The 16,221-nt window shown below is 51.8% G+C and overlaps 1 protein-coding gene across 6 annotated transcripts in view; it reads right to left on the minus strand.

Moving 5' to 3' along the window:
• LOC119959007 (spectrin beta chain, non-erythrocytic 1-like) overlaps window positions 1–16,221 on the minus strand; it is a 295,476-nt gene that overhangs the window by 147,654 nt on the left and 131,601 nt on the right. Inside the window, exon 4 of one of the 6 annotated variants that reach the window (XM_038787555.1) lies at window positions 10,311–10,388. The exons of 4 other annotated variants lie outside the window; for them this stretch is intronic. In XM_038787555.1, the coding sequence (XP_038643483.1) occupies window positions 10,311–10,388 (78 nt within the window). Of the gene's footprint in view, window positions 1–10,310; window positions 11,193–16,221 lie in introns of those variants that run through there. One more of the 6 variants, XM_038787553.1, reaches the window with a different exon arrangement.

Consider the following 16,221-nt stretch of genomic DNA (forward strand, 5'->3'; position numbering starts at 1 on the left):
TCCCAGCACTGATCCCTGCGGAACACTACTAGTCACAGCCCTCCAATCAGAAAAGCACCCTTCCATTGCTACTCTCTGCCTTCTATTACCTAGCCAGTTCTGTATCGATTTTGCCAGCTCACCGCTGATCCCATGTGACTTCACCTTTTGTACCAATCTGCCATGAGGGACCTTGCTAAAGGCCTTACTGAAGTCCATATAGACAACATCCACTGCCCTACCTGCATCAATCATCTTTGTGACCTCTTTGAAAAACTCTATCAAGTTAGTGAGACACGACCTCCCCTTCGCAAAACTGTGCTGCCACTCACTAATACATCCATTTGCTTCTGTCTTGAAGAATTCTCTCCAGTAATTTCCCTACCACTGTCGTAAGGCTCACTGGCCTGTAGTTCCCTGGATTATCCTTGCTACCCTTCTTAAACAAAGGAACAACATTGGCTATTCTCCAGTGCTCCGGGACATCACCTGAAGACAGTAAGGATCCAAAGATTTTTGTCAAGGCCTCAACAATTTCCTCTCTAGCCTCCTTCAGTATTCTGGGGTAGATCCCATCAGGCCCTGCGGACTTATCTACCTTACTATTTTTCAAGACGCCCCACACCACGTCTTTTTGGATCTCAATGTGACCCAGGCTATCTACACACCCTTCTCCAGACTTAACATCCACCAGTTCCTTCTCTTTGGTGAATACTGATGCAAAGTATTCATTTAGTGCCTCGCCCATTTCCTCTGGCTCCATACATAGATTCCCTTGCCTGTCCTTCAGCGGGCCTGCCCTTTCCCTGGCTACCCTCTTGCTTTTTATGTACGTGTAAAAAGCCTTGGGATTTTCCTTAACCCTATTTGCCAATGACTTTTCGTGACCCCTTTTAGCCCTCCTGACTCCTTGCTTAAGTTCCTTCCTACTTTCCTTATATCCCACACAAGCTCCGTCTGTTCCCAGCCTTCTAGCCCTGAAAAATGCCTCCTTTTCCTTTTTGATGAGGCCTACAATATCTCTCGTTATCCAAGGTTCCCGTAATTTGCAGTATTTATCCTTCTTCCGCACAGGAACATGCCGGTCCTGAATTCCTTTCAACTGACATTTGAAAGCCTCCCACATGTCAGATGTGATTTGCCCTCAAACATCCGCCCCCAATCTAGGTTCAGTTCCCGCCTAATATTGTTATAATTAGCCTTCCCCGAGGGCAGCACGGTGGCCTAGTGGTTAGCACAACCGCCTCACGGCGCTGAGGTCCCAGGTTCGATCCCGGCTCTGGGTCACTGTCCGTGTGGAGTTTGCACATTCTCCCCGTGTCTGCGTGGGTTTCACCCCCACAACCCAAAAATGTGCAGAGTAGGTGGATTGGCCACGTTAAATTGCCCCTTAATTGGAAAAAATAATTGGGTAATCTAAATTTATAAACAAAAACAAAAAATAATTAGCCTTCCCCCAAATTAGCACATTCACCCTAGGACCACTCTTATCCTTGGATGCTCCTTACAAACTCTGCCCCGTCCAAGCCCCTAACACTAAGTGAGTCCCAGGATTGCTGCATGCAATACTCCAAACGCGGCCTAATCAAGGTTTTATATTGCTGCAACTTGACTTCCCAACTCCTGTAACCAATGCCTCGGCTGATGAAGGCAAATACAAAATATGGGCCGCGATTCTCCGCAACCACGATGGGTGGGAGAATAGCGGGAGGTCTGCTCCCGCACCTCCCGCTATTCTCTCTCCCCTCTCCCCCCGCCATTCATTCTCTCTCCTCCTCCTCCCCCCCCCCCCGCCAAAATGGCGTGTCCCCAGATGGGCCGAGCAGCCTGCCTTTCCCGACCTGTTCACGACGGTGGCAACCACACCTGGTCGCTGCCGTTGTGAACATGGTGCGCCAGGTAAGTGTGGGGCCTGGGGGGGGCGGATCGGGGATCGAGCACCACGACCGTGCTCAGGAGGGGACTGGACCGCGATCGGTGCCCACCGATCGTCGGACCGGCGTCTCAAGGGGACGCACTCTTTCCCCTCCGCCGCCCTGCAAGATCAAACCGCCACATCTTGCTGGGCGGCTGAGGGGAAAGACGGCAACCACGCATGCGCGGGTTTGAGCTGTCCAACCCGCGCATGCGCGGCTGTCGTCATTAGGCGCCGCCGCGGTGTCACTCTTGGCGCGCCGGGCCTTGAAGCCAGGGACAAGGCCCGGCCGCCGAGTTTCCCGGTACGGCCCACCTATCCCCTCGGGTAGGGGCGAATAGGGGGCCGGGAGAGGCTTCCGACGCTGTCGTGAACCTCTCCAGGTTTCACGACGGCGTTGGGCCTTGCGGAGAATTCCGCCCATGCCTTTTTTTAAAAATAAAATACATTTTTAAGTACCCAATTCATTTTTTGGGATTTGGATTTGTTTATTGTCACATGTACCGAGGTACAGTGAAAAGTATTTTTCTGCGAACAGCTCAACAAATCATTAAGTACATGAAAACAAAATTAAAGAAAATACATAAGAGGGCAACATTAATTTTCCCAATTAAGGGGCAATTTAGCGCGGCCAATCCACCTACCCTGCACAGCTTTGGGTTGTAGGGGTGAAACCCACGTAGACACGGGGACAATGTGCAAACTCCACATGGCCAGTGACCCGGGTCCGGGATCAAACCCGGGTCCGGGATCGAACCCAGGTCCTCGGCGCGGCGCCATGAGGCAGCAGTGCTAACCATTGCGCCACCGTGCCGCCCATCAATACAACTAAGCTACACATCTTTGGACTACGGGAGCAAACCAGAGCACCTGGAGGAAACTCACGCAGACAGGGGGAGAATGTGCAAACGCCACACAGTCAACCCCAGGCCGGAATCCATCTTGGGTCCCTGGTGCTGTGAGACAGCACTTTCGGCAAGCTTAGCGCCAATGAAAGATCTACTTCTCATTGCTAACCCAATTCCAAGGTATGAGACACTGATATCCCTAATTGCTTCTCACGAGAGGAGCAGTTTACACGGTAGCAGCATATTTGGGCCTTGAAATTGTGTTTTGTTCATATTCAAATACTTAATGCACCCGTATATTAACCCTCGCAGCAGGGAAATTTCAAAGCCTTGCATTTTATCAATGAAAACAACAAACATAGAATTATCTGAGTAACTCTATAAATATTGTGAGCTGCAATCGGATGTTATGGTACATATTATATGCACCACAATGTAGGAGCAATCAAAGGAGAATCTTTCATTAAACCCATTTGAGTAGGTAATGAAAGGGTTAAGCCGCTTATCTTTTGATCTTGCACAGCATGTGAGCTGACAGTCAGTGTGTGTGTGTGTGTGTACAGAGCTGTATTTATTGATTCTGTGTCTCATGTGCCATCCAGAAACCTCATAAAAACACATCAGTACCCTGAAGCACCACAGGCCTTATCTGCAGCTAAAAAACATTTACAGCAACACAGAAGCTACTTAATTTGAGGAGGCATCCAGCAAATTGTGGTCCTTTATGTATGAACGTTGCTGGATAGGCAGCTCAAGGGGGCAAGAGAATAGGAACCAGGATAGGGGGTGAACTGAGTAACATTTTCCTTACTATTTAATTTTTCTAATGATTGAAAGATTTCATGGAATTTACAGCGCAGAAGGAGGCCATTCAGACCATCGAGTCTGCACCAGCCCTTGGAAAGAGCAACCTACCTAAGCCCACACCTCCATCCTCCCCATAATCCCATCCAACCTTTTTTGGACACTAAGGGCAATTTAGCACGGCCAATCCGCCTAACCTTTACATCTCTGGGAGGAAACCGGAGCACCCGGAGGAAACCCACGCAGACAGGGGGCGAGAACGTGCAGACTTCACACAGACAGTGACCCAAACCGGGAATCGAACCTGGGACCCTGGAGCTGTGAAGCGACTGTGCTAACCACGGTGCTACTGTGCTGCCCATTGTACGCATGTCTCTCATAAACACCTCACAGCAGGTTACAAAGTCGAATCGTGACTGGTCATTTAAGTCACGAAGAGCATTAAGATGCATGACCATTCAACACTATTGTCGGGGGAATGTTGCACAGGAGGACACTATCGCTGCCACTGGGAGACAGGATTTCGGAGCGGGGCAAGAGATTATTTGACCCCCTCGAGCCTGCTCCACCATTCGATAAGATCATGGCTGATCAAATTGTGGTCTTTACCTTTCTGTCTGCTCCCCGAACCCCCGACTCCCTTGCCTAACATGAAAATCCAACCGGAATTAGACCCACATGTGACATCAGCCTCCACTGAGCCAAGTGCATTCACAGACTGAACGCTCGTTAAAAGATTAGACAGTCGAAGCTGGCAAGTCTGGACTCTGTGCTCTTGTGGGCTGTTCCCAGGCACACACGCACTCACACACCGAGACAAACATCAACTGCAGCTGGAGGATCATCAACCCAGCGAAAGATGCTCTTTGATCCGCCCAAAACCTGCTCGTCTTCTAGTGGAAAGGGCTGTCCCTGACCGAGTGTTGCAGACTGGCACATTCCAAGGTCCCAAGACTACGCGCTGAGGGACGCACCCAAGCTTGAGGCAGCGACCGCAAAGGTCTAATGGGGAAAGACCAGTGCGTAAAGGCTTTCAGCCATATTACACCCAGGGGCTGGGAACGGTGTAGACCCCCTTGGAATATAAGCTGGTTCTTTAATGATTATAGTTAATACAACTGTTTTGAGGCACTTCAAAGTGCAATGTGATCGGTGGAAAACGTTGCCTGTTTATAACACTTTTAGTTATGATCATTTGAAATGCATTGCGCAAAGTTCTTTTTAGGGGCGGCAGGGTCGCGCAGTGGTTAGCACTGCTGCCTCGCGACGCCGAGGACCTGGGTTCGATCCCAGCTCTGGGTCACTGTCCATGTGGAGTTTGCACGTTCTCCCCATGCCTGCGTGGGTCTCACCCCCACAACCCAAAAGATGTGCAGGTTAGGTGGATTGGCCACTGTTTTGAGGTCCGCCAACAAAACAAGAAGAAAGGAAACAAACTGAGGGACAAAGCAAAAAAGGGCCGTTCCTGTTAGGAGCACAGCCCCACGTAACAAAGATCAACGGAAACTTAAAAACATCAAATATGAGTGCAATTAAAGGGGTCAATAAGCACCCCAACCCCTGCGGTGCCCACCGGGCACGGAAGGCTAGGTGGATTGACCACGGTAAATTGCCCCTTCATTGGGGAAAAAAAAAATTGGGCACTTTAAATTTACAAAAAAAGTAAAGTTCTTTTAGATTATTCTTGAATAAAGCATACTTTTTGCAAAAACAACATCTGATGTCTTACAAAAGAAAGCAGTTGGGAACTTCTGTCATTTCACGTCATGTTTCCCCCAATGCAAAATTAAGTTTGCAACTCTCACTCTGGCCGCACACTGACGTCCCCTGCTAATGGGGAGAAAACAATTGGTACTGGCCAGCGGTATGGAAACCGCATGCTTGACTTGTGCAGGGAGCGAGGATCAAAATGAGAAGCTCAAAACAGTGGGGCCGTCACGGGCAGCCATTTACCATTTTTTGTGGTGATGGCCCAGAGAAAAGTGTGTGGCTGAGTAATTTACATATCCAGAGTATTAACCCAAGGCATACCCATTCAGAAAATCCTTCACAGGTCCAAAATTCAGGACTACCGTTGAACCACCAGAACGATGCCAGTAATTCTGGTGCACTTGGCCTCTCTACGTTACCGCTACAGGGAGTGAATAAAATCGGGTTGCGGGTGACCAAACGCAGCATTGAGGCTCCCCAATGTCTGACAAGGTTTTTTTTAATGTCTGAATTTCTCTATATTTTCAACGTTACGCCACGCGCTCAGCATGCATTACATCACAGAATCGCAGAATGGTTACAGTGCCGAAGGGGCCATTCGGCCCATCGTGTCCGCACCAACTCTCCCAATGAGCTATTCACCTAGTTCCACTATCCCGCCTTCTCCCCATAACCCTGCACATTCGTCCTTTCCAGACAACCGTCTTAAATTCCGTTCTGAATTCTCCGGCTGAACTAGCCTCCACCGCACTCTTAGAAATTGCATTCTGGACCATGAGCACCCGCTACGTGAAAAAGCTTCTCCTCCCATCACTTTCGCTCTTTTACAGCGGGTTAGCACTGCTGCCTCACACGCCGGGTTCAATTCCAGCCTTCACTGTCTGTGCGGAGTGTGCACATTCTCCCCGTGTCTGCGTGGGTTTCCTCCGGGTGCTCCGGTTTCCTCCCACAGTCCAAAGATGTGCAGGTTAGGTGGATTGGCCATACCAAAAAATATTTTATTAGTCTTTTACTAATCACTTCAAATCTGTGCATTCCTGTTCTCAATCCTTTCACAAGCGGGAAACGTTTCTCCCTATCTACTTTGTCCCTCATGACTTTGAATATCTTTATCCAATCTGTTTTCATTACTGAAGTTCCTCATCCATGGAAACTATTCTCTTGAATATTTTCTGCACTGACTCTAATGCCTGCACATTCTTCCTAAAGAAAGTTGCCCAGAACTGGGCACAATACTCCAGTTGAAGCCAAACTAGTATCTTACATAAGTTCAACACAGCCTCCTTGCTCTTCTATATATTTTTGCTCCCATTAATAAAGCCCAGGGTACCTGGGACTGGATTCTCCGATTCTGCAGCTATGTCCACAGGATTCGTCTGGCCTTACGACCAAAAGGTCGGTGGCACCCCCACACCGATCCTCCGTTCGGTGGAGGGCTTGCAGCCGTGCCACATAAAGCCCCACGGACGTAGAATGGAGGGGTCCGTGGCCGCGCCGTACAACATGGCGATGGCTGTGCACGGACCTGGCCTGCAAGATCGTGCCCCCCCTGTAACCCCCACGCCAACCACAGACCACCTCCTACCAGCCCCCTAGCAGCCAAAGCCCGCCCCCAGACCTGTGGCGGCACTGGACACAGTCCACAGCCGCCACGCCAGGATCCTGCAAAGTGAGAGGACACGAGACCCACGCCGTCGGGAACTCGGTCCATCGGGGGAGGGCCTCAGCTGACGTCCCACGGCCGTCCCGACGGCGTGCGGCGTAAGAGTAGTGCGCCGTTTTTGAGGGGGCGGAGCATCGGAAAAACGGCGCCGCCCCCGATTACAGCATAAACATGGATTCTCCGGCCGATCACCAATTCCGGTGTCGGCGATCGGAGAATCCAGCCCTGTATGTTTTAGTATGCACGCTCTCAACCTCTCCTGCCACCTTCATTGATTTAGACATAAACCACCCAGGTCCCTCTGTTCCTGGATTCCCATTCAAATTGTACTCTTCATTTTATATTGTTGTTCCAAAGTGAATCATTTCACATTTCCCTGCGTGGAGTTTCATCTTGCCACCAGTCCGCTCATTCGACCAACACGTCTATGCCCTGCCGAAATTCTACATTGTCCTCCTCACATTAGATTCCATGTGTACACCAAATAGATGCAACTCAACCTCACCACCACCTCTCTCAATCGCTCCAACGATTTGTCACATTGCTTGTCCGACACCTAGCACTCACTGGCTGAGCTGAAATATCCTTCCAAATAAATGTTGTGTATACCAAAACCATCGTCTTTGGTCCCTGCCGCCAAAACCCCAGACACAATTGCATCTCTCTCTTTCTATGGAAGTCGTCCAGACTGATTACAATCTCGGTTTCATATGTGACCCCCCCCCCCCCCCCCCCCCCCCCCCACCACGGCAGGTTTCAGACCATACTTCTAAGACTGCCAGCTTCCACCTCCGTAATATCGCTTCCCTTGCCTTAGCTGCCAGTGAAACTCTACCTTTACATTTGATTGGCTCCTGGTCAGTTTCCCATCTTCTGCCCTTTTAAACTTTGAAGTCGCTCAAAACTGTGCTGCACATTTAACTCACCCCAGTTTGCGAGCCTTCAATGGCTCCCCCGTTCTGGCAGTCACTTGCTTTTTAGATTCTCATCACTTTTTTTTCAAATTCCTCCATCATCTCGCCCTTCCCTAGGTAGATGACCTTCTCTATCTCTACAGATCTCTGACCCTCTGTGTCCTTTCCAATTCTGGCCGCTTGCGCACCCCCCATTTTAAATTGCTGTCCATTGATAGCAGTGCCTTCAACTGCCTCGGCCTTAGGTTTTGGAATTCCCTCCCTGAACCTCTTCAACTCCTTACTCCTCTCTCCTAGAATCCCTACAGTGAAGAGGGAGGCCATTCAGCCCATCGAGTCTGCACCAACCCTGCAAAAGAGTCCACTCCCCCACCCTATCCCCACCTAACCTTTAGATACTATGGGGCAATTTAACATGGCCAAACCACCGAACCTGCACATCTTTGGACTGGTGGGAGGAAACCGGAGTACCCGGAGGAAACCAGCACAGACATGGGGAGACCGTGCACACCCAGACAGTCACCCAAGGCCGGAATCAAACCTGGATCCCTGGCGCTGTGAGGCACCAGTGTCACCCTGCCACCCCTGCTTTAAGATGTCCCTTAAAACTCAGCTCCTTTACCAAACATTTGGCGATTAGCCTCAGTATCTCAAGCAAAGCAGTTTCAAAGTCTGTTTGGCCATGCTTCTGTGAAGCACCTGGCATGTTTTACTGCATTATGGGTGTTATATTAATGCAAGCTGCTGTTGTAGGAATACACAGTGCCAGTGCTGAGTGACGTGTTGTACATGCCTTCCTGGGAACATTAACTAACCACAAATCGTAGACTGGGACGGAGGGAAAGAATAAATCGCAGGTTATAATCCCAGCAAAGGGTGGCACGGTGGCACAGTGATTAGCATTGCTGCCTACGGCGCTGAGGACCCGGGTTCAAATCCCGGCCCTGGGTCACTGTCTGTAAGGAGTTTGCACATTCTCCCTGTGTCTGCGTGGGTTTCACCCCCACAACCCAAAGATGTGCAGGTTAGGTGGATTGGCCACGCTAAATTGCCCCTTAATTGGAAAAAATGAATTGGATATTCTAAATTTTTTTAAAAAATAATAAATAATCCCAGCAAAAACCTGAAGATGCCGTCAGTAATAGGAGGCTTTACCATCAAAGTAAAAATTCACCAATAAATAATCTAATTTTCAAACTTCAAATTTTAGTTTGGGAACCTTCAAGACTATTTTTTTAAGTCTGAGAAACAGACCATACTATCGGAGGTAATGAAACAAGTTAAAGTTTGCCCCCTCAGTCACCAAGACACATCCAGTAAGTTTACTTATGGCTGCGGTTCACTGTGGGATATTGATACATCAGAAACTGGCATTACTAATAATAATAATCTTTATAGTCACAAGTAGGCTTACATTAACACTGCAATGAAGTTACTGTGAAAATCCCCTCGTCGCCACATTCCGGCGCCTGTTCGGGTACACGGAGGGAGAATTTAGAAGGTCCAATTCACCCAACAAGCACGTCTTTCGGGAGTTGTGGGAGGAAACGGGAGCACCCGGAGGAAACCCACGCAGACACGGGGAGAACGTGCAGAATCCGCACAGAGAGTGACCCAAGCCAGAATCGAACCCGGGTCCCTGGCGCTGTGAAGCCATAGTGCTAACCCTGTGCTACCATGCTGCTTAGTGTGGGTGCAGCAAAGGCATCGGCTTCTGTCCATCAACTGTGCCTCATAACATAACTAGGATCAAGCTCCGAAAGCCATCAGCATTCCAGGGTCACCAAACAATATGCACCAGGATTCCACTCCCCAGGTACGGGAGCCAGGTTAAAGCAGCGTGTACTTGCGGGGGGCGGGGGGGGGGGGGGGGGGGGGGGGGGGGGAGGGGGGGGGGGGGGGGGGGGGGGTGTGCCAGCTCCAGGTGAGCTGATTTAAAGCAGGCAGCGACGCAAACAATTAAACGTGCCCAATTTGCCGAGGCAGGCGAATGATCAGGCCGAGTTGCTCCATATCGGGGAACTGGCAGTTCCAGCAAAATGTTTTTAAAAAATGGCTACAGTTATGCAAACAAGGGTGAGCCAGCTCCACATGTTTACTCTCAGTCTGCCTCCCTGTAAAAGTGGTGCTGAGTGAGACCCCAAGAGGGGTAGAGAGGGGGGGGCCACATTACTGGGCAATCTCCTGAGACAGGATACAAGTTTCTAGCATGCTGAGAAACCACAATGCTATTTGCCCGCAGCTCACATCAAGACACCACATGGAAGTCTTGGAGCAGACGGAAAAGTGAGAGAGTCTGAACTGCCAGGCTGAAGCCACGGGTAAACTCGCATTAAGTCTCACTCGGGGCACTGCTTGCAGCAATGCTACTTTGGTCTTTCAGCTCTGTGTTGTGCAGAACACACTGACAGCACTTGTGCAAGCTCTTGCCGCCGGTGTCCAGTGTCAGGGCAGAAGGCGGGGTAGTGGAGTCTTACCTTGCAACTGCTTGAACCTTCCCTCCAGCACACTGGAGTATTGCGTTGAATTGACATACGCCGCAGGTGACAGGGGTGGTGTCATGGATCGCCTCTGTATCTCCATCTGAGCGAGCGAGCTAAACCGAGAAGGTTTCAAACACAAAACGAAACTTTAAAAGTTGAGGAGGAAAGAAAAGGCAATCCCCTTCAGTCTGAAAGCCGGGAACCTTCAATCTGGCCACTGGATCTTTCATATGGTGAACTCCAGCAGCTCAAAAGTACTGAGCGATGAGCACTTAGGCTATAATTCCGCCTGCGAATAAGGAATCCCCTCCAGCATTTTTCCCTCTTTTACTCGTGTGTCCTGACTTCGAAAACCTCTCGTGGCCACAAGCACACGCCCCCAACTCAGCCACTCTAATCCAGCTTTTTCTTTTTCTCCTTCTCTTTGTTGAGGTCCCAGGCAAACATTCCCAAACTCCAGGAGTGAAAGGAGAATCAAGGGTACCTCTGCCACGGGCACCCTGGAGGACTTCTGTGCAGCGAGAGCGCACACACCTTGTTGAACATGCAAAGCGCTGGTCCCTCCAACCAGCAGCCTGGCGTACCGAGTTCTTACATCATTCAGCTCATTATCATAGCAGCAAGGTAGTCTGGATCAGTCCATTCTACAAGGTGCGCAGGGGGGGGGGGGAAGGAGAGAAGCAGGAAGAACAAGTTACTCGGATAAACTGCGGTTGGTAATCAGAAGATTGCACCATAAACTCAGGCGGGAAAGTTACTTCAGCTTCTGTGACACAGCCTTTACACAGAGTGATCTTTCAAACCCTCACAGTCACCCAAAGACTGCCCAGCGATTTTAAAAAGAGCTGATAGCACCTTGTTGCGAAAGGCTGAATATTTTTGAACTGACAACATCGCAAACATCAAAACCCAGATTATACCGCCCACGTCTCTCTGAACTTGGCAAGATTTCCTTTCTTAGCCTCGGTTTTCTGTTGTGTTTTTTTTTCCCCTCCTCCTCCCTCCGACCCCTCCCCCCGTGCACTTCCTCCTCGTGATCACTTTGACACATATGCCTGCAGTTAGCAGGGTGGTGAAACGGGCTTTGCAACTTCTTTAGTTGCCATTATTACGTTGTCGTCCCCCGCCTCATTCCCCCTCAGACAATTCCTAAACTTCTGCGCCGGGGAGCAAAGTTACCTGTCATTTGCTTTTCTCCTCAAATCAGCACACACCACCCAAAACTCTCACAGTGGGCGACCACTGTCAAAAAATAGTAAATTTGTAAATTCTTAAGAATTCTACGCATCAGTTCTTGCACAGCTGAAATATCATGGAATGTGGGTCACTGCTTACAAGTAAGCGAACACATCAAATAACAGATGCCAGTATTATTTGTTCCAGGGTGGCACAGTGGTTAGCACTACTGCCTCACAGCGTCAGGGAGCCGAGTTCAATTCCGGTCTCGGGTGACTGACTGTGTGGAGTTTGCACGTTCTCCTCCCCCCACCGCCCCGGTGTCTGCGTGGGTTTCCTCCGGGCGCTCCGGTTTCCTCCCATAGTCCAAAGATGTGCAGGTGAGGTGGATCGGCCATGATAAATTGCCCCTTGGTTTCCAAAGTTTAGGTGGTGTTACTGGGGATCGGGTGCAGGCGTAGGATGCTCTTTCCAAGGGCCGGTGCAGACTCGAGGGGACGAGTGCCATCCGTCTGAACTGTAAATTCTATGACTTAACAGTCCTCGGACTTCCCCGAGGCCTTAACAAAGCTGTTAGCTAGAGTAGCAATGAGCCATGGCACCAGAGGGTCCCAGGAACCTCCATCATTTGTTAGCTCATCTCAGTCACGGCTGCAGCAAAGATCTCAAGGGTTTCTGGGCAACAGGGGGAAATAAATCATTTGGGTTTGCTGCTCCTAGCTGGCCTTTGTCGAGCTTGTTCTCTCTACTTTGCGAGATACTGATCTAATGCAAAGAATGAACACGGTTCACTGAAAATTCACTTGTGTGCTCAATGTTGGGATTTATGTATCGTGGCCACATCCTGTTCTCGTCTCCAGCAACTCGCCAGCAGGACAAACCAGCAACTTCGGGTTGGTCGACGCTTTAACCCGATAGGAGTCTCCATGTCCCAAACTGCTGCTGCATGAAATAACAAAGCCACAAGACAACAATTCGCTTTCTGGCAAATCGTGAATGTACAAGAGGGAAGGAGGGGGTGCCAACGACGAAGGTACCCAGGCAACGGACGCACGTGTCCCACCAGTCGGCTTAACTGATGCCAACAGGGGCGAGAGCAATGTCCACAATCGCAGCTAGCGGAGGGGGATAACATCACGGAGGGGGAAGGGTTTATTTATTTTTTAAAATCCGCGAGGACAATTCCCACTGAGCACATGATCTTCAAACTATTCATGTCAAATTCCTGCGCTAGCTATTAACAGGTTAAAGTGTCATTAAAATGCCACAGGAATTATATGCCGTGCCCCAAGATAGAACCCAGTGGGACTGCACCCATGAGAAAGTATTTCACTCCAGTTCCAATTAACAAAGTAGGAGGTTATACATTTACAGAACATCAGGTATTACGGGACTGTGACCCCAAGTAGATTTCGGAAGCTGCAAGGGGGATATTCAGTCGTTGAAACAATTATGAAAAGCCAATTATATTTGCTGGCAGTCACTAAATTACGTAAATGGTCTGAACAGACCTTCCCCAATGTTTGGCAGGTTACCAGGGTGGGAGGAAAAGCTGTTTATGATTTTAAAAGGACCACATATGTTAAGAGATTATATGTGCACAGTTTTAAAGTTGTTTTGGCCGAATCAAACGGCCTGATTTATGCAGCAAGCAGCGTTAAGAAGCAGCTCCCCAATGTAAATCCAGCGGCAGATTATCACAGCACAGAAACTGGGAAACACCCTCTTTATGCTGTACACCCCCCCCCCCCCCCCCCCTTTCAAAAGGGACTCTGCAATATCACCCAGCGCTGTGGCAGCCATCTGTGCTAATGTAGAGTGGTATATTCTCCCACCGCAGAGCAAAACAGATCACCGTTGTTTTAAAAGTTACATTTCACAGTTTAGGTGCCTGAGAATCAGAGCTTGCACACTGGGCAAGGAGTGTGAGAGTGTATGTGTGTGTGTGGGGAAGAGAGAGAGAGAAAGAGGGGCAGAGACAGAGAGAGGGGGGACAGAGAGAGAGACAGAGAGAGGGGGCAGAGAGAGAGTGGAAGAGGGGCAGAGACAGAGAGAGGGGCAGAGAGAGAGTCAGAGAGAGACAGAGAGAGACAGAGAGAGAGGGGCAGGGGGGGGGCAGAGAGAGAGAGGGGGGGCAGAGAGAGAGAGGGGGTGGGCAGAGAGAGAGAGGGGGACAGAGAGAGGGGGTGGGCAGAGAGAGAGAGAGAGAGGAGGGGCAGAGAGAGAGAGAGGGGGCAGAGAGAGAGAGGAGGGGGGGCAGAGAGAGAGAGGGGGGGGCAGAGAGAGAGAGGGGAGCAGAGAGAGAGAGGGGGGCAGAGAGAGAGGGGGAGAGAGAGGGAGGGAAGAGAGAGAGGGGGGGGCAGAGAGAGAGAGGAGGCAGAGAGAGAGGGGGGCAGGGAGAGAGAGAGGGCAAGAGAGAGAGAGAGGGGGGAGAGAGAGAGAAGGGGTGGGCAGAGAGAGAGACGAGGGCAGAGAGAGAGAGAGGGGGGCAGAGAGAGAGAGAAGGGGGGGCAGATAGAGAGAGGGGGCAGAGAGAGAGGGGGGGCAGAGAGAGAGAGAGGAGGAGGGGGGCAGAGAGAGAGAGAGGGGGGGCGAGAGAGAGAGGGGGGCACAGAGAGAGAGGGGGCAGAGAGAGAGAGGGGTGGGCAGAGAGAGAGAGGGGGGGGCAGAGGAGAGAGGAGGGGGCAGAGAGAGAGAGGGGGCGGGGGAGGGGGAGGGCAGAGAGAGAGAGGGGGGGCAGAGAGAGAGAGAAGGGGTGGGCAGATAGAGAGAGGGGGCAGAGAGAGGGGGGGCAGAGAGAGAGAGAAGGGGGCAGAGAGAGAGAGGGGGGGCAGAGAGAGAGAGAGAGAGAGAGAGAGGGGCAGATAGAGAGAGGGGGGTGGGCAGAGAGATAGAGAGAGGGGGCAGAGAGAGAGGGGGGTGGGCAGATAGAGAGAGGGGGCAGAGAGAGGGGAGCAGAGAGAGAGAGGGGAGCAGAGAGAGAGAGGGGGGGCGGGCAGAGAGAGAGAGGGGAGGGGCAGAGAGAGAGAGAGGGGGGGCAGAGAGAGAGAGAGAGAGGGTGGGCAAAGAGAGAGAGAGAGGGTGGGCAAAGAGAGAGAGAGGGGGTGGGCAGAGAGAGAGAGGGGGGCAGAGAGAGAGAGGGGGTGGGCAGAGAGAGAGAGAGGGGTGGGCAGAGAGAGAGAGGGGGCGGGCAGAGAGAGAGAGAGAGAGGGGGCAGAGAGAGAGAGAGGGGGCAGAGAGAGAAGGGGGGGCAGAGAGAGAGGGGGGAAGAGAGAGAGAGGGTTGGCAGAGAGAGAGAGAGAGGGTGGGCAGAGAGAGAGAGGGGGTGGGCAGAGAGAGAGGGGGGGTGGGCAGAGAGAGGGCGTGGGCAGAGAGAGAGGGGGGGTGGGCAGAGATAGAGAGGGGGTGGGCAGAGAAAGAGAGGGGGGTAGAGAGAGAGGGGGCAGAGAGAGAGGGGGCAGAGAGAGAGAGGGGGGGTGGACAGAGAGAGAGAGGGGGGTGGGCAGAGAGAGAGAGGGGGGCAGAGAGAGAGAGGGGTGGGCAGAGAGAGAGAGAGGGGGGCAGAGAGAGAGGGGGGGCAGAGAGAGAGGGGGGCAGAGAGAGAGGGGGGGCAGAGAGAGAGAGAGGGGGGGCAGAGAGAGGGGGGCAGAGAGAGAGAGAGGGGGGGCAGAGAGAGAGAGGGGGCAGAGAGAGAGAGGGGGGCAGAGAGAGGGAGGGGGCAGAGAGAGAGAGGGGGGCAGAGAGAGAGAGAGAGAGGGGGGCAGAGAGAGAGAGGGGGGGCAGAGAGAGAGAGGGGGTGGGCAGAGAGAGAGAGGGGGGTGGGCAGAGAGAGAGAGGGGGTGGGCAGAGGGAGAGAGAGAGGGGGTGGGCAGAGAGGGGGCAGAGAGAGAGAGGGTGGGCAGAGAGAGGGGGTGGGCAGAGAGGGAGAGGGGGGCAGAGAGAGAGAGGGGGCCGAGAGAGAGGGGGTGTGGGCAGAGAGAGAGAGAGGGGGTGGGCAGAGAGAGAGAGGGGGTGGGCAGAGAGAGGGGGTGGGCAGAGAGAGAGGGGGTGGGCAGAGAGAGAGAGAGGGGGGGCAGAGAGAGAGAGGGGGCAGAGAGAGGGGGGCAGAGAGAGAGAGGGGGTGGGCAGAGAGAGAGAGGGGGTGGGCAGAGAGGGGGGATGGGCGGAGAGAGAGGGGCAGATAGAGAGAGAGGGGCAGAGAGAGAGAGAGGGGGGCAGAGAGTGAGAGAGGCAGAGAGAGAGAGGGGGTGGGCAGAGAGAGAGAGAGAGGGGGGCAGAGATAGAGAGGGGGTGGGCAGAGAGAGAGAGAGAGATAGAGAGTACAGAATGTGCTGATGGCTTGTACAGGCAGGATTAGCATCCAGTCCGAGCCAGAAAAGGTGGCGTCCTCTCCCTCCAGCGACAGCACCTATAATTGCTGCCGAGGTCCCCTCCACTACAGGGAACCACCACCTCTTCGAGTGATTCCCAGCACTCACTATGCTACTGGAAACCGGCTGCCCAAGAGGGCAGAGCAACAATGATTACACTGTAGTTAGAAATTCCGCTCTTTACTTTTAAACAAGGTCTAAAAGAACGTGTTGACAACTAAAACAGCAGCCTCTACTCAGCTTTTTAAAAAAACACATGAATGTTAAGTCACCATTGTACCACTACCCCCACTTTTTAATCCCCCCTGTTTGAAAGCTTTCTGCCACATTCCTGTGGTCGGTTGTGAAACAGAACAAAC

The sequence above is a fragment of the Scyliorhinus canicula genome, chromosome 31 (genome assembly GCF_902713615.1).
Source record: "Scyliorhinus canicula chromosome 31, sScyCan1.1, whole genome shotgun sequence".
Taxonomy (NCBI): Eukaryota; Metazoa; Chordata; class Chondrichthyes; order Carcharhiniformes; family Scyliorhinidae; genus Scyliorhinus; species Scyliorhinus canicula.